The sequence below is a fragment of the Chrysemys picta genome, chromosome 24 (genome assembly GCF_011386835.1).
Source record: "Chrysemys picta bellii isolate R12L10 chromosome 24, ASM1138683v2, whole genome shotgun sequence".
In the NCBI taxonomy this organism is placed as follows: Eukaryota; Metazoa; Chordata; order Testudines; family Emydidae; genus Chrysemys; species Chrysemys picta.
The window spans coordinates 4372852-4399193 of record NC_088814.1 but is presented as its reverse complement, the minus strand read 5'-3'; the positions used below and the strand labels follow the sequence as shown (position 1 = coordinate 4399193).

Sequence of the window (26342 nt, the reverse complement as noted above, 5' to 3'; positions counted from 1 at the left end):
CTTAGATGCCTAGACAAGGCCACAAGGAGCCAGCCACCTGGGGGGGGGACAGACATTCCTGCTCGCCCTTTCTCCTGGGCTGCGCCGTTTTCGCCTCGGGAGTCTCTCTACCCCGCTGTCCAAGGCTATTCCACCGCCGCTGGGTTTTGCTCGCCCGCCTTGTTTGCTTTGATTTGCTTTGCAAGCAGCTGTTGTCTCTCGCGCGCCTCTCCTGGCTCCCTCCTGCCCCCAGCGGCCACCGGCAGCGTTGCTAGGGCTTGACTCTGCTGGCCGCCACGGCCGTTCCCGTCCCGGTCTCTGTGGCGCAATCGGTTAGCGCGTTCGGCTGTTAACCGAAAGGTTGGTGGTTCGAGCCCACCCAGGGACGGGAGAGAGGCACTCTTTTTTTTTTTTTTTACAGTCTTGGCTCCCCTTTGGGGGTTGATTTTATTTGCGTTGCATTGAAAGGACGCGGAGTAGGGAACCGCGTTTGCAAACCGGATTCGTCCTGCAATCAGCTATACAGCTGGAAAGAGCAGGGATTGCGGGGAGATGAGTGAGTTCAAGGTACCCCTTGTGTAAGGGGGGACAGAAAGTCTCAAACATCCAGGTCCGGAAGCTCCAAGGTATTTAGCCTGAAATCAATGGGTGCTGAATTCTTGTAGGGACCTGAGCCCCAAAAGCTATAAGGAGGAAGATGAATGAATGCAATTCTCAGAGGGGGCTGGGAAGCTGGTGTGTGCAGAGTTTTTGAGGGGCTGCAGATGGTTTTCTTTTAGCTGCCACCATACCCCCAGGAAAGGAGGGGAGCTGGGGAGTTCTGAGCAGCGATTAGTCCCAGGTGACTCTGGTCAATATTAATGGCACTTCCTGTGTCTAAGAGTATCAAGGGTGCCCCTTCCTTACCAGAGAAGGGAAGGAAAGGCTGTCACAGAGATTAGCCTTGCTGTTCAGGTTCCTTTTACCACGTTCAACCCCCCTGAATTTATGATCAACCCCCCCCCCTCCAGGAAATAACAAAATTGGGGGAGGGAGGACTTCACCAAAAAATCTAACTGCAGTTGTTTTCAGGCCTGCTAGGAGACAGGGGTTAGGGCTGAGATCCGCAAAGATATTTAGGCTCTTAACTTTGAAATCAGTGGAAGAGAGGTGCCTAAAGACTTTTTTGAATCTGGGCCTAAATTGGCCAAAATCCACAGTCAGGGGCAGATTTTCTAATGAGCTCAGCTCCCATTTAGAGCCAATCCTGCCAGCATTTACACCTGTGCTTTGCTGTAATGTCAGCAAGTCTACGGCTGGGATTAAAGTGGAGCGTGTGCGCCGGATTGGGCCTGGGGAAGACCCACAGCGGTCAATGGGACCATGCATGTGGGTAATGTTACACACATCCTGAAGTGTTTGCAGGATTGGGAGTTGAGCTCTTTGGAAAATCTGGCCCTGGTTGTAGGCGTTGAGTGTTTGGAAATCTGGCCTCTGGAGACCATTTAGCGTGTAATACAAACATGTGGTTCCCTCAAAATAAGCATCTCCATCTGCAAAGAAGAAGAAAATAAGAAAATATGAGTGACAGGATATTAAAAATAAAATGATCAGAGTCCTGAAAGCAATAACTGTTCTAATAAAAGAAAAAAGGAGCAGAGGCTACGGAACTTCCAACCTTATCTAATTTGAGTGCCCTATTTTGAAAACATCTTTTTTTCCCCTAAAGCCCATTTAAAACAAACCAACCTCTGCCCTCACTTGATTTGTTTTTTACTATTGAAACTAATAGGGCAAGATTCGTGTTTTAATGAAGGGCCTGAAATACAGCCATGTCCTTTCAGGGCGAATCTCTGTTGTTTTGGAAGAAGGAAGAGATAAAGCTATTAAAAATCCAAAACTAATATTTTAAAGCAAGAAGGCATAATTCATTCTATTGTCAGAATGAATGAGTGAAATTCTGTGTTATCCAAGAGGTCAGACTAGATTAGCAGAATGGTCCCTTCTGACTTCAGGATCTATGAAATATTGTTCACAAAGCAAAGAGAAAAGCAACTCCCCAGGAAGAGAATCACAATGTCTGTTTATTTCTTTAGTTTACAGCATGGAATATTTTCCTACAGAGAGGCCCAGTAATATGCAAAAGGGAGGAACAATGGGACTGCTTAAGTCTGGCTTTACAAAATATTTCCATCTAGCTGCTTCTGGGTTTGATGCTTTTCCTCTTCTCAGTGAACTGCATTAAGGTATGAGGTTTCCTCCCAGTCCCAGATACACTGTGGCCTTTAGATTACAGTCTGGGAGCTACACTTTAAAGTGGGAAACACTTTACATACCTGCTTTGAGAAAGAAAAGAAAAGAAAAGATGTGGGGGGCCTGTCCCTTTAAGAGAGTTGTCCCTTTCAGCAGTGTGAACATAAACAAGCCTGAAGTTTTCATTTAAACCAAGATGCCTAATCTGTTGTGCATTTTGAGGTAGTTTTATACACATGGATCCTTTTCCGTTTGGCACAACATCACTCCTCTATATTAAACATTTAATCCTGTCTCCTACAGAACACTGGAGAGCTGGGGGGAGGGGGAGGATAAAGAAATCCAATATCCTTTAGAGAAGCAAATTTCTCTTTAACTTGTGCATTAAAAGAAATCCGGCAGCATCATTTACAAGGATTTTTTTTATCCCCTCAGTGGTCTGTGGCTTATTGTTTTAAAATGCATATTATTGTGCATTTGTTTTCCAAGGAGTTTTTTTTTTTAAGACAACTATTTTCCCATGGCAGAGGCCTGCAGGCTTTCACATGGAAGGGGATTTTAACCCTTGGTTTTGAATGTGAGGGTCCCCATCCTGCAAACACTTGACTGCCAGAATTCAGGGGTAAGCTTTTGTGGGTAAAAAACCTCACTTCTTCAGATGCATGAGTTTTTTTACCCACGAAAGCTTACGCCCAAATAAATCTGTTAGTCTTTAAGGTGCCACCAGACTCCTTGTTGTTTTTGTGGATACAGACTAACACAGCTACCCCCTGATACTTGCCAGGATTCAGGAGCTTCACTGTAGTAAATTTGAAAGCACATGTAGGGTCGTTTGCAGGATGGGGACCTAAGGTTATATTTGGAGTAGCCACTTAGGTACACACACAAACAGAGAGGAGTCAAGGAAAGACAGAGAGAGCAAAGGAAAGAAAGGGAAAATAAAAGAGGAAAAAATACGTAGAAAGGAAAGAAACAGAGGGGAACAAAGGAAAAAAAGAAGAAGAAAGAAAGATGAATGTCCTGGAGGAGATCCTCATAGCCCCTAGGGTCACAGTAATACAGACATTCTGCCCATAGGTGATCTTGGTACAATCCCCAGAGCCCTGCATACCCTATGGGATAGACACCTTGTTGGCGCTATAGGATTCTGTTGGAACAGAGATCATTTGAATTTCCCCTTTGTCTTCCCTGTTCCTGACCATCTCTCCCACCGCCCCCACCCCATTGTTTCCATCATCCTCCCAGCCTCCTGTCTGCCTCTCACGTCTCCCTTTCCCCTATCTACAGCTACTCAGCCTGCCAATCCTTGCTCAGTCAAAACTCCCATTGAGATCCCCCCGGGGGGGGGGGGGGTCAGGCGGCAGGATCGGGCCCTTAGACCTAGCTGCTCTTTCTTATGTTGTCCTTCTCTTTGTCCACTCTGCGGCCATCCCTGCCCCCACCCCCCCTCGCCCGTGCAGGGATCCGTGGGTGTCTAGCGCCAATCATACCCCTATGCAAACACACACAGGCATGACATATATAGGGGCATCCAATTGGCCCGATCCGGGGCTCTTTAAGGCGCCCAATGAGAGTTGTATCCAGGTTCTGGACTATTTTGGACCTGTTTCTCTGCTCAGGGCTGGGTCAGTCCTATTTTTACAGGGTGGGTTTATCAACGTAGAGTTAAATCATCTGGTATTTCTCCCCCGGGGACTTTACTTTTTTCTGTTATCCAGCTTCCTTTGATCTGCCCTCCCCTCCCTCCTATAGACACGTTTCTTTGTTTGCGCTCTCTCCGCCACTTTTCCTCTCTACCTCTGCTGATTTTTACTAAGGTCTTGATCCCAAACTCATTGAAGTCAAGGGGAATCTTGCCACTGGTTTCACTGGGCTTCGGATCAGGCCCCATGCGTGGTCTGTACATACCCACCCATCTCTTCATTTGTCTCGGAGTCTTGTTTAGGTTTCTGTATTTCTCTTGCTGGGATTCCTTTCTTTCGCTGTGCATTTGCTATTTCCCAATCCTTTAACTCTATCTATCTATCTATCTATCTATCTATCTATCTATCTATCTATCTATCTATCTATCCCCATACACCCCCACATCTATCTATCTATCTATCTATCTATCTATCTATCTATCTATCTATCTATCTATCTATCTATCTATCTATCCCCATACACACCCCACTATCTATCTATCTATCTATCTATCTATCTATCTATCTATCTATCTATCTATCTATCCCCATACACACCCCACTAACTATCTATCTAGCTAGCTAGCTATGTCCCTTTGTGGCACAATAAATTTCTGAGATAATGACACTGACATTATCCAGTACTCCTTCTTTAAAATGAAGACTACTTTTAGCTTGACACTCTTTTTTTCCCCTCCTGGAAATGTATTTTCTGCCATCTTCTCTCACCCGAACTTTCTGGGGGCTTTGAGCGCAATCTCCCCTTTTCTCAGCTGCCTTGTAAAAAACAAATAAATACCATTGTTGGTTCATTTAATTCAATGTCCTCTCCTTTCTCCCCCCCCCCATCCCTCCCCGGAAAGGACAGGATTGAATTAAATATATCAAATCATAAATTATATCATTGCATTTCCGCCCCCTCTCGCCTCAGGTCTCCTCCCAGGCAGAAGGCGCTCAGAGGACATTTGTTCTAATTGTTTTTACCCTCTGGTGAGAATTAGAACCTGGAACTCGGGTTGTTTTTTTTTAAAGGAAGCGACAGTTCGAACCCATCGCGCTCCCATTCATTCATAAAAGACACGGCTCGGATGCTCCGGAGTGTCCCTCTCCTACGCGCCTGCGTGAAGTTTGTTTGCTGCAAAATCCCACTAAAACCTTGAACCTGAGCTCCAGCCAGCCCTGCCGCTCCGCTTTTCAGCCTCATTTCCAGCCTTCGCACCCCGCTGCCAGCGAAGGCACAAAAGATCAGAGACGCCGAGCTCTTCTCTTGGGTTCAAGCCGCGCAGCTCCGGGCCCAGGGGATAATTACAAACCACATTTCTTCCCTGATAGCCGGGGCACCCTTGAGAATCTAAGCCACTGATTGACACACTCGGGAGATGCAAAGGAAGTGGCGTGAAATCAATGGTATTCCCAGCATGATGAAACCGACTCAGCGAGCCCCCTCTCTGGGAATCTGGATTCAGTGCTAAGAATCACATCCCCTAAAACCGTTACTGGAATTTCTTCCCTCCATCGATGAATCCTAGATCAAGTCACAAAATCTACCCCAATGCCGACTGCAGTATCCGTCCCGTTTAGACTAGATAGACTAGATATTTAGAGAGGTAAATATTCACTGCATAAATATCGGCAAAGAAAACAATATGATGCTAATTTCACCACCTATTGGGGCGGGGGAAAGCCCTGGAGGTCAAGAATATAAGATCTAGGTGCATTATCCAGCGATTTGATCAAATAGTTTAACCAAACTGACTTCTCGTATACCTAGCCCGATCCTCCCCAAAAATATTGACCCCAAAAGTCAGATCTGGTAAAACAAGAGGCTCTATAACTAGATAGATAGAAAGATAGATTAGATTAGATAGTGGGCTGTGTATGGAGATAGATAGATAGATAGATAGATAGATAGATAGATAGATAGATAGATAGATAGATAGATAGATAGATAGATAGATAGATAGTGGGCTATGTATGTAGATAGATAGATAGATAGATAGATAGATAGATAGATAGATAGATAGATAGATAGATAGATAGTGGGGTGTGTATGGGGATAGATAGATAGATAGATAGATAGATAGATAGATAGATAGATAGATAGATAGATAGATAGATAGTGGGGTGTGTATGGGGATAGATAGATAGATAGATAGATAGATAGATAGATAGATAGATAGATAGATAGATAGATAGATAGTGGGGTGTGTATGGAGATAGATAGATAGATAGATAGATAGATAGATAGATAGATAGATAGATAGATAGATAGATAGATAGTGGGGTGTGTATGGGGATAGATAGATAGATAGATAGATAGATAGATAGATAGATAGATAGATAGATAGATAGATAGATAGATAGATAGATAGATAGTGGGCTATGTATGTAGATAGATAGATAGATAGATGAGTGTGTATGGGGGAATCGATAAATAGACTAGATTAATGATTTTATATAAAATCGCTGGATAATGGTCCCAGATCTTACATCCATATTTTCTGTCAGACTAGGTATATAAAGAGAAGTCAGATTTATCCCACGGCGGTAGTTTTGCACTTTACAAACAAAACCCTTCGTTTAGGAGAAAAAATACTGTCGTTTTTGTCTGATTGACACATCAGCATAGCTGGGTAGGAAACTTCCTCCCCAAGAAGGTGCATGCATTTGTTCAGGCTTTAAATGAAACACATTCACTTGTACATGTCAATGACCGAAAAATGCCTACCTCCGATGGGATGAAGTATCAGCCTGAAATTGACCAAACCCACGTTTGATGCACATCTGTGTGTTGAGCGGTTGTGCGGGATCTTGCATGCAGGGCAATGTTTACACAGAAGGATGAAACAGTAATAATGACAACTAATAAACGAGGGGGAGCTACGTTAAATCAAGGTGAAAGACAGATGCGTTGGGGAAGAACCTGTCCGCTTTTCTTTACGTTTCGATTCAGCCAGGTCTCTCCATCCTCAAGAGAGCTCTGCGCTCTGGCCCCAATCCAGCAAAACTTGCCTTGGAGACGAGCCTAAAATCAAGCCTGTGCTTCAGTGCTTTGCTGGAAGAGGGGGTGCGGGGGGGGCAAAGTGTTCAGAACCTGGCAGGAGCCAGACCCTCTCGGGTATCATTTCACAGCAGAGCCGACTATCTGTATTGCAAGCATTGAATTGCACCGCTCATCAATCATTGCACGGGTTGGTTGGTATTTTCTTTGCGGGTCCGCTCATGCAACGGAAAGTGAAGGTCCCTTTCCCCTCCCCTTGTTTGGCAAGGTTGTCTGTTTCCCTTACTGCTCCAGGCCGCGCCTTGGTTTCCCTCCACCCCCTCCAGTATTTGACTTGATTACCGCCTCGTGTCTGCGAGCTGATCAATCAATCTCGCCTTGGGGGGGGGGCAGACAGAGTGAACATATGTCATCTGGACAAGAAGAGCCTTGATGCAAACAAAACCCTGTTCCATCCAATAGGCAAAACGCCATGGCAACAACCAACCCCTTAGCCCCCAGCAGTGTCTCTTGAGCTTGGGAGAAAGGACTGCTGCTGCTGCCTCCCGGTGGTGGAAAGACGAATATCCAAGCTACATAACCAAGAGCTCAGGTATAAGGTTCAGGAGAAGCAGGAAGCCAGCCAAACAATCCTTCATCTGAGCCCATGTGTGTAACTACATAAAGCATTCCATGCCTTAAAGGGTCAGCCTGGTGCAGGATCCCATGACTGGGGGAGGGGGGTGAGTGGGTATTTTGGGGGCCCTGGATATTGCTATTTGAAAAATCAAATAACCTTCCAAGAGTTAGTTAGACCCCCTGGAAAAATCTTGGATTTTTGAAGAGTTTTTTACAAAGGAAAAGTTGGCTACTGCGTCAGTATTTTGCTGTCAAGTATCAGAGGGGTAGCCATGTGAGTCTGGATCTGTAAAAAGCGACAAAGAGTCCTGTGGCACCTTATAGACTAACCGATGTATTGGAGCATGAGCTTTCGTGGGTGAATCCCCACTTCGTCGGATGCACCCTGGAGAATCTAAGCCACTGATTGACACACTCGGGAGATGCAAAGGAAGTGGCGTGAAATCAATGGTATTCCCAGCATGATGAAACCGGCTCAGCGAGCCCCCTCCCTGGGACTCTGGATTCAGTGCTAAGAATCACATCCCCTAAAACCATTACTGGAATTTCTTCCCTCCATCGATGAATCCTAGATCAAGCCACAAAATCTACCCCAATGCCAACTGCAGTATCCGTCCCGTTTTAGGTGAAAGACAGATTCGTTGGGGAAGAACCCTTCCGCTTTTCTTTACGGAAATCACTTGCTGCGATTTATCGTTTATATAAAGGATGATGTCTCATTAATCTGCTGTTTCACTGCATAATATAGAGTAACTTTGTACATACTTTGGCCTTGCTGACAATAATTTGTAGGTCCTTAAAGATTGTTTGGAGGGGCCAAGTGTTCTGTTTGGCCCCTGCTTCCCACAGCGCCGGGCTGTCATGGCATGTGAGAATCCAAATCAATACAGTCTCGAGGACTCTTCCGACACAACTGGACGTAGAAGGGTGTACAGAGATTATCCTCGCTGGCGTTAAATAATGAGCATCACTGGTTGTGGGCTGAGGAAGGCTCCTGAAGTACTGCTTATATTTAGCAACTTTCCAGCTTTCCTGTGGTTGATTAACACTCACACCCCCTTGTGAGATGGGTTGTTATGATTACCCCTGGTTTACAGATCCTTCCCGGAAGGCTGCACCTTGACACGGTGGGAAGGTTTGTTTGTTCCAATGTCCCCAGGAGTGATGCCACTGGGTGTTTTAACTGCCAGGAGGGCTACCCAAGCTGGACAGGTGCAGACAAAAAGCAGTGCATTATCGGGACACAACAAGGTAGCCATTCCGGCAAGAAGCATGACGGCCAGGCATGGCAAAGTCTAGTTTGTGCCCTTAAGTTACATCTGATGTGCAGGAAGGACTCGGGTTTTACAGATGGGAGAAGCGAGAAGGACCAAGGGACGGATTCTCGAACACGTGCGGATCCTGTTCAGGCACCTGGATGAGACAGCTGCATGTGCACTCACGTTCAGCACGCGGTACCTCTCCCTGGTCTCACTGGGAGCTGCAGAGCACTGAGCATTTGTGCAAATCCAGCCACTTCTGTTAGGTGCCTAAACAGGATCTGAGCACTTGTGAAAATCTGACATTTATCTGGGTGTCTAAAGCTACATCTACCTCTGAGCTGTGAGGTGCAGTTCCCAGCTCACAGAGATGTACTCACAGTAGCTCGAGCAGGGCTGCCCCCAGTACAAGCCTGCCCAACGCCTGGGGTACGTACTCGGAGCAGCTAGGCCAAACTGCCACCCATATTGCCATGAGTACAATGCTATTTTTAGGTGCTAGCTGGAGCAGAACTAGTGCAGGTACATCTAGATGACCTGGAAATCACACCTCCCTGCTCAAATGTAGACGTATCCTTCAGGGGAGCTAAGCTCTTTTGAAAGTGTGCCCCTAAGTTACTTGCGTAAAGCCACAGAGAGTTAGTGTTGGAATAGCAGGAATTCAACCCACCAGCTCTGCTGCTTGCAACATTGAAAGGAAATGCCAGAGGCGAGAGAGGGAGAGGGGAAATTCTACATGAGAAATGTTTTAAAACCCACACATTTTGCCTGCAGTTTAATAGATGCTGACATGAAAAGGAAACATAGGGTCAGAAATAGTGTTTTCTGTTTAGTCTCCAACAAAGCTGCTCTCTGTAGCTCCATGCCACACTTCAATAGTAACAAGAGTCTCTTTTTTTAAACAAAAGCTCCAACTCAAATGTTTCCAAGTGTTCCCACAGCAGCAGGCTCAAAAGGTGGTGTGAACCAGCATAGGTACATGAAATATGAGGTGCAGAAGCAGCTGGAGAAGTTATCACTAATAAGTTTCCAAAGATTTTGTGACGTTGTGGTTTAGGGCCGTCGCAAGAAAATCTGGATCCTAGAGAGGTATGAAAGTTCTGGCTCAATGTTACCCCCATCTAATTCACTGTATTTCAAGGTCACCAAATAAACTGTATTCCAAACCCCTTGTGAATCCAAACAGCCTTTGAAGTAAATGATGCACAGAGTGAGGTTAAAGGCCCAGATCCTCAAAGCAATTTGGGTGCCTAATGCTCATCATGTTGAAGTCAATAGGAGTTAGTCACTGACCTAAATACCTTGAGGATCTGGGCCAATATCTTTTTAGGAGGATCTTAGGGACTCCTTCTCTGAAATCTGCTTTCTTTCTTTCTTTCTTTCTTTCTTTCTTTCTTTCTTTCTTTCTTTCTTTCTTTCTTTCTTTTAAAAAAATACTTACTGTTTAAAATAATCTGGTGCATCCCAAAGGCAGCTACTTTGCTCATCAGAAGAGGCAAGAGGCAAAAGACACCTTGGAAAAGGTAGAATTAGTAGAATCCAAAAATGTGGAGAAGGGTATAAACTGCATCAGAGACAGAGAAGCCTTCCCCATCGCCCCTTCAGTTTGAATGCTGTTAACAAAATCACATAGTTGAAAGATAAGAACGTACCATCAAGGGTTGAATATATTCCCAGGCCCAGCCTTCAAGGGGAATATTGACTGGGGAAGGTCTCCAGGATCAAGTCCAAGTGAAGAAAAATATGCTTATTTGTCACGTAAATAATAAATAGCCATAGAAAGGCACCTGTATTTATCCAGAGATTCCTTTTCTCTTGCTTCTGCATTTATATTAAATGTTTATTTTAGTAGCTAATTGAATTTGTTTGTACAACCCAATGGAACCCATATAACTGTAGATCTCTGGCTGTAAAGGTTTGGGTGTTGTTTATCTGTCTCCCTTCTTACAGTTATCACAATGTAATTCTTTGGGGCCTGGCCTTTCATTTTAGCAGACTATGTGAAATCTCTCTCAGATAATTCTGGATTCTTTATGCAACCTCCAGCTATAAGAGGACCTGACCTCTATCCTGCCAATCATACAGCAATATTTGAAGCAGTCAGCAGCAAACAATGCACATAGTTAGCCAGCTATACTGCATTGTACAGGCAGCGAATGCATCTGAAGAAGTGGGCTGTAGCCCACGAAAGCTTATGCTCTAATAAATTTGTTAGTCTCTAAGGTGCCACAAGTCCTCCTGTTCTTTTTGTAAATGCAGCGTTCACAACTCATGATTTTATTAAAAAAAACGAGGAGTACTTGTGGCATCTTAGAGACTAACAAATTTATTTGAGCATAAGCTTTCGTGGGCTAAAAACCACTTCATCAGACGCACAGAGTGGAAAATACAGTAGGAAGATATATGTACACAGAGAACATGAAAAAATGGGGGTTGCTGATACAGACTAACACGGCTACCCTCTGAAACATGATTTTATTGTGAGTCTCGTGAATTTTAGTGTTTTTCTTCAAACGCCAGCTCCTGGAGTTGAGTGAGTTATGTGAGAATCTCAGCTTTTATTTGAAAGCAAAGTAAATATCTAGCCCTTACAGTTGCAGAGACAAGCTTGAAAATGTGAAGCCAACGCACCTCAAAAGCGGAGACCCCTGAAGGCAAAGGAAAGGAACCCTGCATATCATGTTAAAAATCTCATGATTTTTAAGTCCATCTTTTTTTGGGGGTGGGGGGGGGGGATAGGGCATGGGGCTGCCTCGTGATTTTTGAGCATTTGCGGTTGGCCAGCCTGTGACTTGCCTAGTCTGATGCGCAAGCACCAATGCATGTAGCCAGCCAGATGTGGCGCGCCACATACACGTGCAATGCAGCCATGCGCCCTTCAATGCATGCAGCCAGCTGCGCATGCGCCCGCCCTTGCAGGCTCAGCCGAGTCCGCCACGATCCCATCGTGCCCCAGCGGGCGCCGCTCGCTATGACTCTTCATTTTCTCGCTTTCACACCGCCCCTGGCTCTTCTCTTCTCAACCAACCTTAACCTTAACCCCAGGCCTGGCCCCGCCCCGCCCCGTGACTGACGGCGCAGGTCCGCCAATTCCAACAGGCAGCGGGCCCGGGGGCTGGCGCCGCCCGCCAATGGGAAGAGCGGGAGGCGTGTCTCGGAGCGGGAGCGGGTTCGGGTGCGCAGCGCGGCAGCCAGGAAGGAGCCGGCGGTGGGGGAGAATCGTTGCTGGTGGTGGTGTTCTCGTCAACCGGCGCCATGGTGAGGCCTGGGGGCCCGGGGCTGGAGGTTGGAGGGGAGTCCCGGGAGGGTCTGGGGGGGCTGGAGTCTGGGGGGGCACCGGGGGGGGGCGGGGGGACCCGGGGCTGGAGTCTGGGGGGGGCTGGAGTCTGGGGGGGCACCGGGGGGGGGCGGGGGGACCCGGGGCTGGAGTCTGGGGGGGGCTGGAGTCTGGGGGGGCACCGGGGGGGGCGGGGGGACCCGGGGCTGGAGTCTGGGGGGGGCGGGAGTCTGGGGGGGCACCGGGGGGGGACCCAGGGCTGGAGTCTGGGGGGGGGACCCAGGGCTGGAGTCCGGGGGGGCTGGAGTCTGGGGGGCTGGGGGACCCGGGGCTGGAGTCTGGGGGGGTGCTGGAGTCTGGAGGGGCAGGGGGGCTGGGGGACCCAGGGCTGGAGTCTGGGGGGCTGGGGGACCCAGGGCTGGAGTCCGGGGGGGCTGGAGTCTGGGGGGGTGGGGGACCCGGGGCTGGAGTCTGGGGGGACCCGAGGCAGGCAGGGACACCTAGGATTGGAAGCCGGGGAGGTCTGGGCATCTGCTGCTGGGAGGGAGGCTGGGGGGCTTTGGGGACGGGGCTGGTCTGGCGAGGTGGGGGTGAAGATCTAGGTGGTGGCCCTGTCTGGGTGTGGGGGAGGACGAGACCCTAGTGGCTGCTTGGGGATGGTGGCCCCCCTGGGGTGTTTAGTGGCCCAGTGATATGAGCTGTGATCCGGGAGCCCTGGGTTCTTTTTCTGTCTTGGCCCTTGGGCACGTCGCTTTACCTCTTTTTAGGTGGAGATGATGCTTCCCTGCTCAGTGCTCAGCAGGTGACCGAGGGGCCTGCTGTTTGTAAATTGCATTGAGATTCTTGGCTGGATGGTGCTACAGCAAAACTAGTGTGTAGAACCCTGCAGCACTTGTTACTTTCTGCTACAATAGGGCCGTGTTTGCTTATACCGAGAACTGGTCTTTGGGGGCAGGGGACTGCCTCTTATTCTGTGTTCACAGAGCGCATAGCACAGTGAAGTTCAGGCCGCTGTGTTTTGTTACACACCAATAACTGTCTCCCGTCTTCCTACTGCATGTCCTCAGTTAGGAGGATACTTAAACTTTTTCATTGATGCTGTTTCGATTGTGATGGTTGGCCCCAAAGCACCAGAGAGTTTTATGCTTTGTTACATTAGATCAGTGGTTCTCAAACTTCATTGCATCCTGACCCCCTTCTGACAAAAAAAAATTACTACACGACCCCAGGACGGGGGACTGAAGACGGAGCCTGCCCGACAAAGCTGAAGCCCAAGGGTTTCTGCCTTGGGTGGTAGGGCTTGGACTTCAGACTTGCTGGGGCCCAAGGCCAACACAGCCTTGGTGACCCCATTTAAAAAGGATCCTGCCCCACAGTTTGAGAACCCCTGCATTAGATGGATTGCTTAAAATAGCGCTTTAATAAGCCAATATTAAGTCTGCTGGGGAAGTTTTTTTGTTGAAAATGGAAATAATGATACTTACCACTTTTGTAAAGTGCTTTATTGATGAAAAGTGATCTAGAAAAGATGCTGCTGGTATTTATTTATTAATTACTGCTACTACTCAATTCATGGAGGGAGATTTACTAACAGAATTTAAGTGTGAAGTTAACTGCAAACCAGAGAAGTTCTGTGTATAGCTCTACTGGGAATAGTGTCTTAATTGTGGACTTTATACATTTGATCAGCTTCTCTGTTAATCCGATGGACAGCAGACTAGGTGTGCTGGATACAACACAATCTGCAATGTCATCAAGGAGAATTAGGCCTTGCATTCAACAGAATGTTTTAGAGAGGGGGAGCAGGAGAGAAGGGCTTTGCCCTCGGAGTTTATTTGGTATTCTGAATGGTGAGGAGAGCTTATCTGTGGTCCCGGACATGAAGCTTCCTTTATAGCCACAGATTCAGTCTCAGGAAGATCCTGTTTATACGTAGAAAGTGCATACAGCATGTGCATGAGGTGATCAGACAATTAAGTTGGTCCTGCAGTAAGCCTTATTGCAGTAGAAAATAAGAATTAAAAATTGGAGAACCTAATATGGTTAAAATACTGTGCCAGCGAGAAAATGACTTCAAAAGGGGAATTAATTATTTATGATCAGTATAACTGGCGTTTGTTAAAGGAAATGAGATACTTGATGCTTTTCTGTAGCAGTGAGGCCAGCTAGATAATGGCTAACTTTGCTCTGGGAGGACCTGCAGGTATTTCTAGAATTTACTTGACCAAACGATCTAAAGATTTAGCACAGACTGTACAAGACAAATGCAGTGTAATAGAGTGTAACTGATTCAAGGGGTCCCTTCCAGCCGTGTTATCTGATCTGTGTGTCTTGTCTAAGCTGCATGGCTCTATTGGTGCTAGTTCTTGTAGTATAATTAATGAGTGTACTATAAATGTCCACTGAACCCTAAAATTATCTTTTTCTTTTTTTTTTCTTTGATAGTCTATTATGTCCTATAATGGAGGGGCTGTAATGGCCATGAAGGGGAAAAACTGTGTGGCCATTGCATCGGACAGACGGTTTGGAATTCAGGCTCAGATGGTGACCACAGACTTTCAGAAGATTTTCCCTATGGGAGATAGACTATATATCGGCCTGGCTGGGCTTGCCACAGATGTGCAGACAGTGTAAGTGGAATCTTCTCTTGTGAACACTTGATATTCCTGGCCTGTAGGAAGGGAGTTTGTTGTACATCTATAAAGACACAACATATGTTACACACAGATGTTTAGGTAGTATCTTTCTCTATTCATCCAGGTATGGGCTGCCTCAATACCAAGACTTATCTTCTCTGAACCCCACTCCAGTCAGTCCTGTTGGGGTTATTCTTGAACCATCCCAAAAGTCTTTGAAAACATGCTTTCTCCACAGTGCCAAAGACTAGCAACATTGGTTGTTGGCTAATTGTGCCCTGCTTAAAAAAAAAAAAAATCCACTGTGTTCCAAAATCAAAGCTGTGTCTGATTTCTTAAGAGCACATGGCAAGTGAGAACCAGATGTCCACATTTGAAATGCATATGTGCACGCATTCTAAATACGTGTCTGCGTCATGTGTCCATCAGATGTTAATCTCTAGTAGCAAGTATTAGCCATTGGGAGGGTGGAAGAGGTCTTGATGCATGTGATTTTAATACGGATTCTGATCTCCTCTGCAGTGCCCAGCGGCTGAAGTTCAGGCTGAATCTCTATGAACTGAAGGAAGGCAGACAGATCAAGCCCCAAACTCTCATGAGTATGGTGGCCAACCTACTCTATGAGAAACGGTAAATATCAAACAGCTGAGCCATTCCACAGATATCACTGAAATCAGGGCATGGTTAATGGAGTTAAATTACGACTCGAGAGGAGTCGAGAGGCATGTTAATTTTCCTAGTGTCGGCAAAGACAATTTACCTACGTTGACTGTGGTAGCTGAACTGGAGATGAACACTGCTGAACTCCACGTATAGATGGACTCAGACAGTGAATAAACCATACAGTTCCGCCAGTTTCTGAAATGGTGCTGAACATAGTTTTACTACATGTGTAGACAGGACTAAGCCATCTTCGGCAGCACCAGTTATCAGTAATGCCTCCATTAAGGTTTCCCTTAACTATTGTATGGGTGTCGTACACCGAAGACTTAAGAGCTAGGTAACTGAAGCATTCACTAGAGAGATGGATAGTTAACAGCATAGAGGGGAAGAGTTTTTGGAATGAAATTGTGCCCCTGGAATTGGTTTCAGTTTGGGTCCAATGTTTAAGGAAAGCTCGGTGGTTTCTAGATTCTTGCTATCACAAAGATAAGTTGCACACTGAGTGACAATTAATAAACAGGAAGCTGCTATCTTGAATCAAAGTGTTCCTGACAATCGCCTTTCGCATAGAATATTATCAGGGGGTTAACTTAAGTAAACTCTGATTCGTAGATCAGGCATTCTAAGTTAAGCAAATTCTCTAATGTGCTGAAATGACCTGGAATTCTCTTCTAGATCAACCCCCAACAGAACAAATGTAAGATATTTATAAATAACACTCGGTTCCAATTGTACCACATTTCTATTGCTGAAGGCTGTTTGGAGGCAGGCCAGTGGGATCTAAAGATTTCCCCCACCACTTAACCATCATGTTTTGATGTTTTATGTGTTCATGAATGCAGAGGACACCTGCTTTTGAAATATAAGGACCACTTACTTTTTCCTGAACCCAGATCAAAACTGTTTGTTCCTACAAGTAATGATTTGCCTAAACACCAGAATCTGGAAATCGTAAACAGTTTTTGAAACTTTGACTTCAATGGGGAAGCAGATTATTTCAGTGTGTCTTTTGGTCACTGAAATAAAAATCCATTCACAGTTAGGAGGTACTAACACAGTAATTGGGTAATTCCAAACTAATCTGAAAGACTCCTACAAACACCTGAGATGGAATAAACACTTTCCTTAAATACCGACTGAGTTAGAATTCTGCTGTTACTTCAAATTTATGCATCCTTAGGCTGTTCTAACGTTTGCCTTGCTGTTCACAGGTTTGGACCCTATTACACAGAGCCAGTTATTGCTGGACTGGACCCCGTAACTTATGAACCTTTCATCTGCTCTCTGGACCTGATCGGTTGTCCCATGATAACAGATGACTTTGTTGTCAGTGGCACCTGCTCAGAGCAGATGTATGGCATGTGTGAGTCTCTCTGGGAGCCTGACATGGTGAGTGGGGAGGTGGCAAGATCTGTCTAGTGGTTTAACTTCCAAGTGATTCTTGGATTTTTTGGAATCCTTTGCTGTTAAATTGGACACAGGGAATTCAGACTACGCCTGTTATATAATAATGCCTCTACCTTGTGAAGTGCTTTGAGACTACTGATGAAAACTCCTCTATAAACTTTAACGTATTTATGTTCACAAACACCCCTGTGAGCTAGGGAAGCATTATTTTAACATAGAGGGAACTAAGGCACAGGGAGGCTAAGTGACTTGTCCACAGTTGAGTGAAGAATAGAAACTGGGTCTCCCATGTGCTGGGCCAGTGCCCTAACCCTCCCCCCTCCGATGGACAATAGTAAAAGTTTTAGGGTAAGTTCTGGCAGAACTTTGCGAGATCCCGAGTCAAGTTTCTCTTGGGCATGGAGAGGGTCAGATTGTTAGTTCGGTGAACTGCCCCAACCCCTAGTAGCTCATCTGTAGAAGCCAACTAAAAGAGTTTCCCTCCCTCTTTTTTCAGGAGCCAGACCACCTCTTTGAAACTATCTCGCAGGCTATGCTGAATGCAGTGGACAGAGATGCGGTGTCTGGCATGGGTGTGGTAGTGCATATCATGTAAGTACAGCTCCCACAGTCTCTTTCCCATGGAGAGAAGTGGCAGAGTTAAACACAGAGCCTTAAGTCAGTCAAGGAACGACTACCACGCCTGACCTCTGCCGTTCTTTAGTGACGTCTTGTCTACACTAGATCTTTACATTTCCCAGGATTGCTCACCTACCTTGCTGCAGCAGCACCACTGATGATAAATTAAGAGTTTAGTATAGCTGCTGTTAGCAGCATTCCCTCCTTCAGTCATGATTATTTGCACCCAGGAAGTGCTACTACTTCACACTGAGATGAAATGATAGACAAGATTTCCACGCAGGACGAAAAGCTGCCTTCTTGCTGGGTCAGCCAACCCTTATGTTCAGTAGTGTCTCCCTACTGCGTCCTCAGCAGTGTCCCAGCCATTGTGTTAGGAAATAAAACTAGTTTTGTTAAGCAGCGAATGAAGGGAGGGACTTGTTTAGAGCTCCATCTGAAACTGCAGTGGGAGATGTGGCTCAGGCTCACCCCTGCAGGTTCTGGAGGAGAATGAAGTGTCAGTGACCTATTTCAAACCCGTCTCTCTGCACAGGTGTTAGTGCTGGGAAGCCATTTATTCATGAACATCTAGCAGCCAATCTACATGGTCTCCGATAAGTAGGGAGACCTCTAAAACTAGGGCATTGCACATGCTCAGAGTCTAATTGACCACCATAGTTGGGGTCAGGATGGAATTTCCCCCCAGGTAAGATTGGCAGACACCCTTGGGTTTTTGCCTTCCTCCACAGCATAGGGCTTGGGTCACTTGCAGCTTTAAACTACTGCAAATGGCAGAGTGTCTGTAACTTGAAGTCTTTAAATCATGATCTGAGTTACTGAAGTCCTCAAGCAGAGGTTAGGGTCTGTTACAGGAGTGGGTGAGGTACTGGGGCATGCAATGTGCAGGAGGTCAGATTAGATGATCACAATGATGCCTTTTGACCTTAAAATCTATGTTGTAGCAGCTGTAGGCCAAGCTCACTGCATCCCTCTCTGTCTCCCTTCAAGCTCCCTGGGTGCCAGCTTCCCATCACCCTTCTGAACCATTCTTATCCCTCAGACAAGAGTCAGGGTGTCAACACTTTAAACTCTTTTTGGGAGTATGAGCAGAGATGAGGTATTACACTGGAAGGCAATAATTGGTGCTATCAACCAGTAGTTTGTTCTATAGATAACTGCAGAGCTGCCTGGGCTGTGTGAAACAGCGGGAAAGGGCTCCAGTTTTCTCCAGATCAATAGGGTTCTCACCCCTTAATGCCCAGAACATTTCCTGAAATTTAGAATTGATCAGAGGGGGGTGTTGATGAATTACTGCATTACATAGAAACATTCCACCTCATTTTTGGAAGGATGAAGTGGTAGTTTGTCTCTCCTTTCTTTTGCAGTGAAAAAGACAAGATCACCACCAGGACACTGAAAGCACGCATGGACTAGCCTCCGAAGTTTGTGCTTGTTTCACATGCCAGGCTGTTTTGAATTTTTTAAATAAACTCTCTCCATTATTGTATGGGGCTTGCTTGTTCTTGAGTCAATACACTATAGGAAGAGAATCTGGATTTATTCACTCTGCAATACCCCTCAACACAATGAGGCGGCTTGGTTTTTAGCTATATGGTTGGAACAGAGTTAGCTATCATCCAAGCTGGAGAATACTAAGAGTAGTGCATTATTAAAACTGCTGAAACTGTTGCTTTTTAGGTAGGCAGCAGTGAGTTTCATGTCCCCTTTGCCAGCTGTGCATACATTCAAAGTGAGAGTCTTACAAAACAGCAAGTAGGGGCCTGCTCAGAAGAAAACAGTATTTACTTTTTAAACTGGGATTATACCTGTAAAACTGTACGTGGAATTGCAGCAGTGGCAAAGGATAGGAATCTGATTTTGCACAGCTTGGCTACAGTAAAACCAGGCACACCAGGAAGATCAGAACTTATTAGACAATGATGTACACAAACTTTTAATTTTATTTTTTTCTGGCTGAGACTCATCTTGTAACATGCATGCATTTCAAAACAGTACGTTTCTCAAATTGCTCCTAGCAAACAGACAAGCACAGAGGACTTGATTCCTATTTAAAAAAACTGAAACAGCCGTGAAAATCTAGAATGCTCCATTTTTCTTAGTTTTAGATTTAATTTATTCACATTTTTTCAGTTGCACTGATTAGCCCCCACCCCTGACCTGTGTGTAATAGGCTCATTTAACACAGCTCAATCCAATTGCATTTAGTATCATACATCTAAACAAAGAACAGCACAAGATTTGAGTGGTAAATTTAAACCACTCTAATTATAGATGACCAAAAGCTGGGTTTCCCCTACTTTTACTGGTGCTATTACACAAGAATTCATTACACATGTCAAGGAAAGTCAGTCATGGCTAATATCATGGATGACAGAAACTGGTAGGCAAGTTGGAAATGGTGCATTGAAAAGCAGGAGGGGAGGGTACTGCAATGTTTTCAAATTATTATAACAATGTTTTGAATCATTAGTTATAGGATGGTGCAACAAAGTTTCAGCGCACACACCTTGAGCTTTGAAATGTTTGTTTATACCACCTCAAGTTTAAAAACACTCCAACCTTTCTACAGCAACAAGTGGGGCACCTCTGCACAGTAAGTATAGGATAGGGAGTCCTTCATAGGTTTAGGCCAGAATATAGATCACCCAGCAAAAGACTTTTTCTCCATAATTAGTCACACTACAATTTTATGCCTCTAGTTTGACTGGGTTTAGAACAGTTGAAGTTGAAGGCAGTTCTGATAGCCACTGGCAGGAAAAGCAGTCATTCTTTGCCCAGACAGGCAAATAGCAAGCACCCCTCATTATTAAAACACACTTTTAATTTTGACTGACTGTAAAAATTAAATCAAGTTAGATTTCCTGGAAGTGGAAGAGCAGGTCCTTCATCATGCTATAAAGTCTGTATCCACCTCAAAAGTGCATTGTTTTACATAAAGAAAATTGCATGCCATCTCATCTTTAAACAAATGGCAACAGCTTGAATATTTTCATAACGTCCTTGGTCCTATCCAGTATTTTCAGCTGAAAATTCCAAGGCCATTTGACCCCTCTGGGATTAAGTCAAACACCAGTTGACCTTTTTAAAGTACACTCCCACCCCCTAGGGCTTCATCATTAGCTAAAGCAACTACAATCAAAACTAGGGCATCATTAGAGGCACTGTATTAAGTGATAAGTAGAAAAAAATATTTGATAGTGAGGGAGGAAACAGAATCATACATACACACACACACACACGTCTTCTTTGAGAAGTGAATTCCATAACCTCCCCTGCTTGCCGCTCTTGTAGGTGTATGACAAGGACAATCGGTCTGTACACAAAAGAAACCAGAGACTGGCCAGGTAGGGTTAGGCCCAGTGCAGCAAGAGAGAGAAATCAATCAGGGCAGGAGCATTTTTCCTAAAGTTAGGGAATGTTCTCACTTCCAGCACATGCTCCACCCTAGCTTTTTTCCTTTTCCCCAGCATTCTCTAGAAAAAGATATAGCATGTTAGCAAAGAGACTTTCCTGCCATTTGGCTGGAGTCTCTTAAGTGACCTGCTATTAGAGTTTATTCTACAGCTCTGAAGACTGCATCTTTTTCCACATGAGCTATGGTTTTCATTGCAATGCACTTCAGTGTAAAGTGATTTGGGAGGGCACATGCTACAGGCAGAAGTAGATCCACATTCAGCAACCTCGAACACAAAGTCAGACTGAAACTAAATTAAGCATTTGCAGGCAGTTGTAAAAAAAAGAAATCAGGATTAGGGGGGAGGGGAGTTAAATACTTGAACTCGAGAGAATAAAGGTATTCTGTATCAAGATTAAAAACAAACAAAAGCAAAAGTCCCTTTTAAAAACAAATCAAATATTTGCAGCTTCACCTCTTATAGTAACAAAAAAATACTGTCTAGAAACAAAATTAGCATTTTTAACATAATGCTACCTCTCAAAATGTAAACAATATACAAACTGCTTATGTTAAACAAAGTTATACCTGGGTAATACATCTTTACATGATAAAATTGCATTTAGTTATTTTTTATATATATATACACACACAGTATGGCAACAAAAATGGCAAAATGGGGTAAGTGCTAAAGTGAATAGATATTTTTAGGGCTTTTATACCACTCGAGGCATTGAGACAACCAAATGGGGTCTAACAGAGGATTCTTTGCTCCCTATCTAGAGTTGGAAAAGAAATCACAAGATCTTAAATCCTTAGCGTCATGTGTTTTGTAACATTGGCTGCAAGAACTACTCGTTTTGATTTCAGCTGTTTACCAAGTTCCAGTGAATCAGTTTTTTGCCCCACGTTACATAAACGTCTTCCTTTGACTGTCCTTGGGTTGCCCACTTAAAAATATCCCACTGCAGAATGGCTGCAGTTTACTTCCCTATTTACCATAATTAAAAAAAAAAATTGCATATTTATAAGTCTAGCACACTAAAGTTTCAACTAATTTCCCACAAGGAGAGTGGCAAACTTATTAGGCCAAAATTGTAGGTTCAGGACTTTTTAAACTGTCAAGAGTAAAACGTGATCGGTATTTAATTCCTATTTCACAGCAGACATAAGTGCATTTTTTGTTTAGAGGAAAGCAACCAATATCCTTCTTCACCCCTCTATGTTTTCTCTTATCTGCACTTGATTTGTGGTATTGTCAGCCAAACACCCTAAGATGTGCGAGAATCTTACCAGGGTGTCAGACAATAGCATCTTAGTTCCCCAAATTTACACAAAGACAGTGGATTACAATGGCATAAAAAAATGTGTCCCCCATCAAAGGGAATGACCCATGAATGAACAAAAAGTTTCATGTCCCATTAAAACCAATGATTGGTTTTAGACCTTTTTTAAACAATATTTACAATGTACTCTTCTAAGCCTAGTTTTCAGTCTTGACAAATCCTCCGTCATCCCCTATGCTAAGAGCTGTGGAATCACTCAGGAACGTGGATTAAAAAAAAAAAAAAAAAGTCATCCCGCATTCAGAATCCAATCACAGCTAGCATTAGTCTAGTTAGTTACCAGGACACGATGAGTACCACCTCTCTCTCAAACAGGACCAAATCGACAGAGCAAACTAGCACAGGACACAAACATTCTAACAGCTTATTCCTGAAACAAAGGCATTTGTGAAAACAGTTTCAAGGCAGATAAGCAACTTATGTCAACTGCAAGGTATCTCTTCAAAACGGCTAAATCCTGCTTTAAAAAAAAAAAACACAGACATAACTGTTCTGCAGCAGAACTAATTAAACCTACAGCAAGTTCGACAAGCTTGGCTGTGAAAAATATTACAAGCGGTCTGGAGACAAATAGGACATAATTCAATCACGCAAATCAGTTCAAATTCCTTAAGGGGAAAAATATCTGGAGGAAGTGTTCACTCTACCAGCTAGAGTTATGGACCTGGAGCAGAGCGGAGCGTAGACAAATACGGCTCAAGTTCGGAGTCCTCTTGAGCCGTGGAACTGGGGACACAGTCACAACTACCAACACTCCAAACTGACAGCAATTTACATTTCTCAAGATGCACTTCATGTTGACTTGGTTGGTTGGTTTTTTAAACCTCTCTCAGGCCACAGTTCAAGTACTTGTAACAGGATTGGACGAGTTAGGAAGACTCTGAACATTAGCTAGATTAACACTGGCAGAACTGTCATGCGTCAGCTCTATTTAAGAGGCAGGGAGATTTAACAATTGTCATTTTTTCTAGACAGCCAAATGTAACTCGAAACCTGCAGAATAAGTTAACATGATTTTCTTCTTCAATGGACTCTTCCCAGGCCGCCTATTCTAAGCACGATGGTTCTGGGGCTATCCAGTATTTTTCATACTACTTTTTTAGCTTCTGTGAGTTATGCCTTAAGTGACCATCTTTGGTAGATGTTCATTTCCCTCGTCTTTCTTGTGACGTTAATTTCTCAAGTAAAAGAAATTTTTAAACACCCCCCCCCCCAAAAGAAAGGTTCCCAGCCTGAATTTACCTAGTTAAGGTTCAGCAGCTCCTCAACATTTTCATCCTTGAAATGGCAGACTACTTCCCCCCCCACACACCCCCGACTCCTACCGAGAAGGAAATAAAAGGGTTTGTACGGCTTTCTGTTAAAAAAACCTGTCCATTAAAAAGAACAGCAGTTTGTGGAATTAGGCGTTGCTTCTCCTCTTATTTAACACAAGCTACAGGTTAGAGCTCCCCCTTTTAAACAGCCATTCGTGGTATCCTTACTGGCGTCTCTTGATCAGAGAGGAGAAAATGTCATTCTGAACAGCATTGCCGCAGCAATTAGATTCTCTTTTTTAAAAAAGCCTCAAATCTCTATTTGGGCATTTCTGTAACAAAAGGAAAAAAGCCACTTTTCCACCTGGGTCAAGTGGAATATTTGAGAATGCACCTAGATTAGTTTCCTGTAAATCATACAGTGCCACACGCTCACACTCACTCATACCCCACGTGCTGCTACAGTGTCTGTTTTAGTGTCACAGGCTGTGTTCTCTGCTTGGAAGTAGCCCCTCTTCTCTTCCTTTCTGGCTCAAGGGAGAAGGTGACTATGTCAGGATATTGGACATAAATTCATTGAAGCGTTTAGAGTACTGCTCCGGATTCACCGTGGAGATCTCCGCCCCGGCCTGCAATGCATGAAGGACAGATTACAAGACAGCACTGTGGCAGCGGCAGGGAACTGTTCATAACTGCAGGCTAAGCCCCGGGGAGTGAGGAGACAGCAGGAGGTCACTGTACCAGCACAGCTAAGCACCAAGAATCACACAAACAAGAATCCACAAGTTACATGGGTTCCAAGCTCCATGACAACTGGACTCCTGAAGGAATTTGCTTTAAGTCTAAGTCTGGGGCTCTACTCAGGAGATGAATGCGTGGAAAGGCTCCATATCCTACCCACTTGCCAGCTCCTTTCAAGCCCTCTTTGGTAGTGACCTAAAGTTATTGCCTCATGGCTGTTTGGTGACCTAGGCAAAGCAAGTTGCTGGGTGTCAGTCCACTTTCTAGTGATTCAGGGTCACCAGGCACCACTGCAGCAGGCCCACATGTTGGTAGTCTGAGCAGAGAGAGGGAGAAGCCAATCGGCCAAGGAGCTTGATCTCTCCTCTCATCCTAGAGGCGGTTCTATCCAGGTCAACTCTGAGGCATGTTGGCTGTTCTGTAACTGTTCTGGGGATGGAAGACTGCAATCCTCAGGGCCGGCAAGCTGGCACCTTGCCCAGTACTAGTCACTTGCGGAAAAGAGCAGGAGATCTGGCTAATGAAAGTTTTCCTCAGTGATTTGGCCCAGTAGCTTAGTGTCTGTTTGTATTGCTAAGAGGGGGAGACCTGAGCCCTTGCTCCTTGAGTCAGAGACAACGGGACTGGAGGCTCAGCTCTGGTGAACAGATTAATGAGGGATACCACCAGGTTAAGGATCAGTTCTGTTGCAGATGGACGGATCTCATGGGCAGTGGGGGAAGTTCCAGGCCCCTGAAAAACTGGTTTTAGCCAGTATTCAAAAGTCAGCCCCACAAACAAAACCAGAGCGACCCGGACTTGGCAGAGGAGAGACCTGCTTACCCCATGTTTCACTGTTTTGGCAGCATGTGCAGCTTTCTTCTTCGCATCGTACGGCGTAAGAATGTCTATAATGGCCATGAAATACACCTCCTTCTTCGGGGCACCTGAGAAGACACACAAGTCTCTAACATACCCCCAAGCTACATCAGCAGCACTTGAAAAGCCACCTGCAGCCACCTCTATTAATAGAGTATATAAATCTGCTTTAATGTAATTAACAGGCAGGTGGGAGAAGCAGATTGTAAATGGTTGGAGATTGTAAGAGAGAGAACAGAGGAACGACCGGGAACATCAGAGCAGAGACCCACATACCCTCTAGAAACATCTACACCCCACACTGAAAGCCTTGTTTCCATGGAGTTTAAACATTTACAACAAGGGAACTGAACATCCCAGTGGACTGGTTCCCAGGAGGGGGTCTGGGTTAGTTCTTGCTGGACATACCCCACCCAAAACAGGACACTCTCCTGCCCCTCCACATAACAAGACCCCTCCTCACTCACTGTCATGGCTTTTCATGGCATATACGTCGACTGAAGGGTCAAACTCCCCAGGCCCGAAGAACCGCGGGAAGTTGAGGAGGTTGCCGGGGCTGTCAGGTGGGGTCCCATAAGAGCCAATAGGGTTCCCGCCAATGCCATCGTTTTCACACTCCTCGTCCTCGGCCCGATCCTCCACGTCCATCTCCTCCTGCTCTGCCCGGTCAACGTCGTGAATGCCCACCAGCAGGCTGTAGTCCATGATCTTCAGCTGAGCTAAAAACTGGGAGGCGGGAGCAACAAAAGCATAGGGACATTTCAATTGGCGAAGGCACATCTCATGAGCCACAGCTACCTAAACCTCAGTAAGTGCTGCCTCCAGCGAGCATGGTCTTATGACTAGAGCAGAGAGGGGAGAGTCTGGTTCTATATCTGGCTTTGGGATGACATGAGACTTGTTCCAAGGACATATATCGGCCGGCAGTAGGGCTGGGAACAGAACCCAGGAATCCTGACTCTCAGTCCCCTGCTCTGACCATCTCTAGCTCGGTTGTGAATGCTTAACGCTTCGTTGGTTTGAGGGCCTTGCCTGGAAAGGGGTTATAGAAGAGCTACTGCAGCTGGAGAAGGGTGTTAGCAGTGTCTCTATATAAACGTGATCCCATCAAGATACCCAACTGCAATAAAACCAACTGGCTGCATCATCGACATGGAGAGGAGAAAACACCTCTGCATTCTGAGCAGAGACAGCCAGTGGCCATCACAGTGCGTTTGATCAAAGGACGGCAGCACCGGGAATGGCCGGCTGTGTCTGTTCAGGGCCATCTGAAAGCCAGAGATCAAATACAGTCAGTCTCATCACTCAGGAGAGAGATGCTGCACTTGCTTCCATCTGGCAGGAAATCAGTCCAAATGTTTGCAATGTGTGA

The 26342-nt window shown here is 45.2% G+C and overlaps 2 protein-coding genes and 1 non-coding gene across 3 annotated transcripts in view; 2 read left to right on the top strand and 1 right to left on the bottom strand.

The window, feature by feature from the left end:
- The first annotated feature begins 293 nt into the window (after nucleotides 1-293).
- Nucleotides 294-367, top strand: TRNAN-GUU (transfer RNA asparagine (anticodon GUU)). Its single transcript has one exon. It is a non-coding gene; the product is annotated as a tRNA-Asn (tRNA).
- Nucleotides 368-11869: 11502 nt separating this feature from the next.
- Nucleotides 11870-18861, top strand: PSMB3 (proteasome 20S subunit beta 3). Its single transcript, XM_005301843.4, has 6 exons — nucleotides 11870-12029; nucleotides 14494-14678; nucleotides 15207-15314; nucleotides 16559-16736; nucleotides 17251-17345; nucleotides 18740-18861. Exons 1-6 carry the CDS (start codon nucleotides 12027-12029, stop codon nucleotides 18786-18788), a joined length of 618 nt encoding a protein of 205 aa, XP_005301900.1. The 5' UTR covers nucleotides 11870-12026; the 3' UTR covers nucleotides 18789-18861.
- A 436-nt stretch (nucleotides 18862-19297) lies between these two features.
- Nucleotides 19298-26342, bottom strand: part of PIP4K2B (phosphatidylinositol-5-phosphate 4-kinase type 2 beta) — a 33112-nt gene continuing 26067 nt past the window's right edge. Inside the window, exons 8-10 of the mRNA XM_005301840.4 lie at nucleotides 25438-25696; nucleotides 24935-25038; nucleotides 19298-24000 (exon numbers count right to left, since the gene is read on the bottom strand). Coding sequence (XP_005301897.1) covers nucleotides 23920-24000; nucleotides 24935-25038; nucleotides 25438-25696 — 444 coding nt within the window. The 3' untranslated portion in view covers nucleotides 19298-23919. The remainder of the gene's footprint in view (nucleotides 24001-24934; nucleotides 25039-25437; nucleotides 25697-26342) is intronic.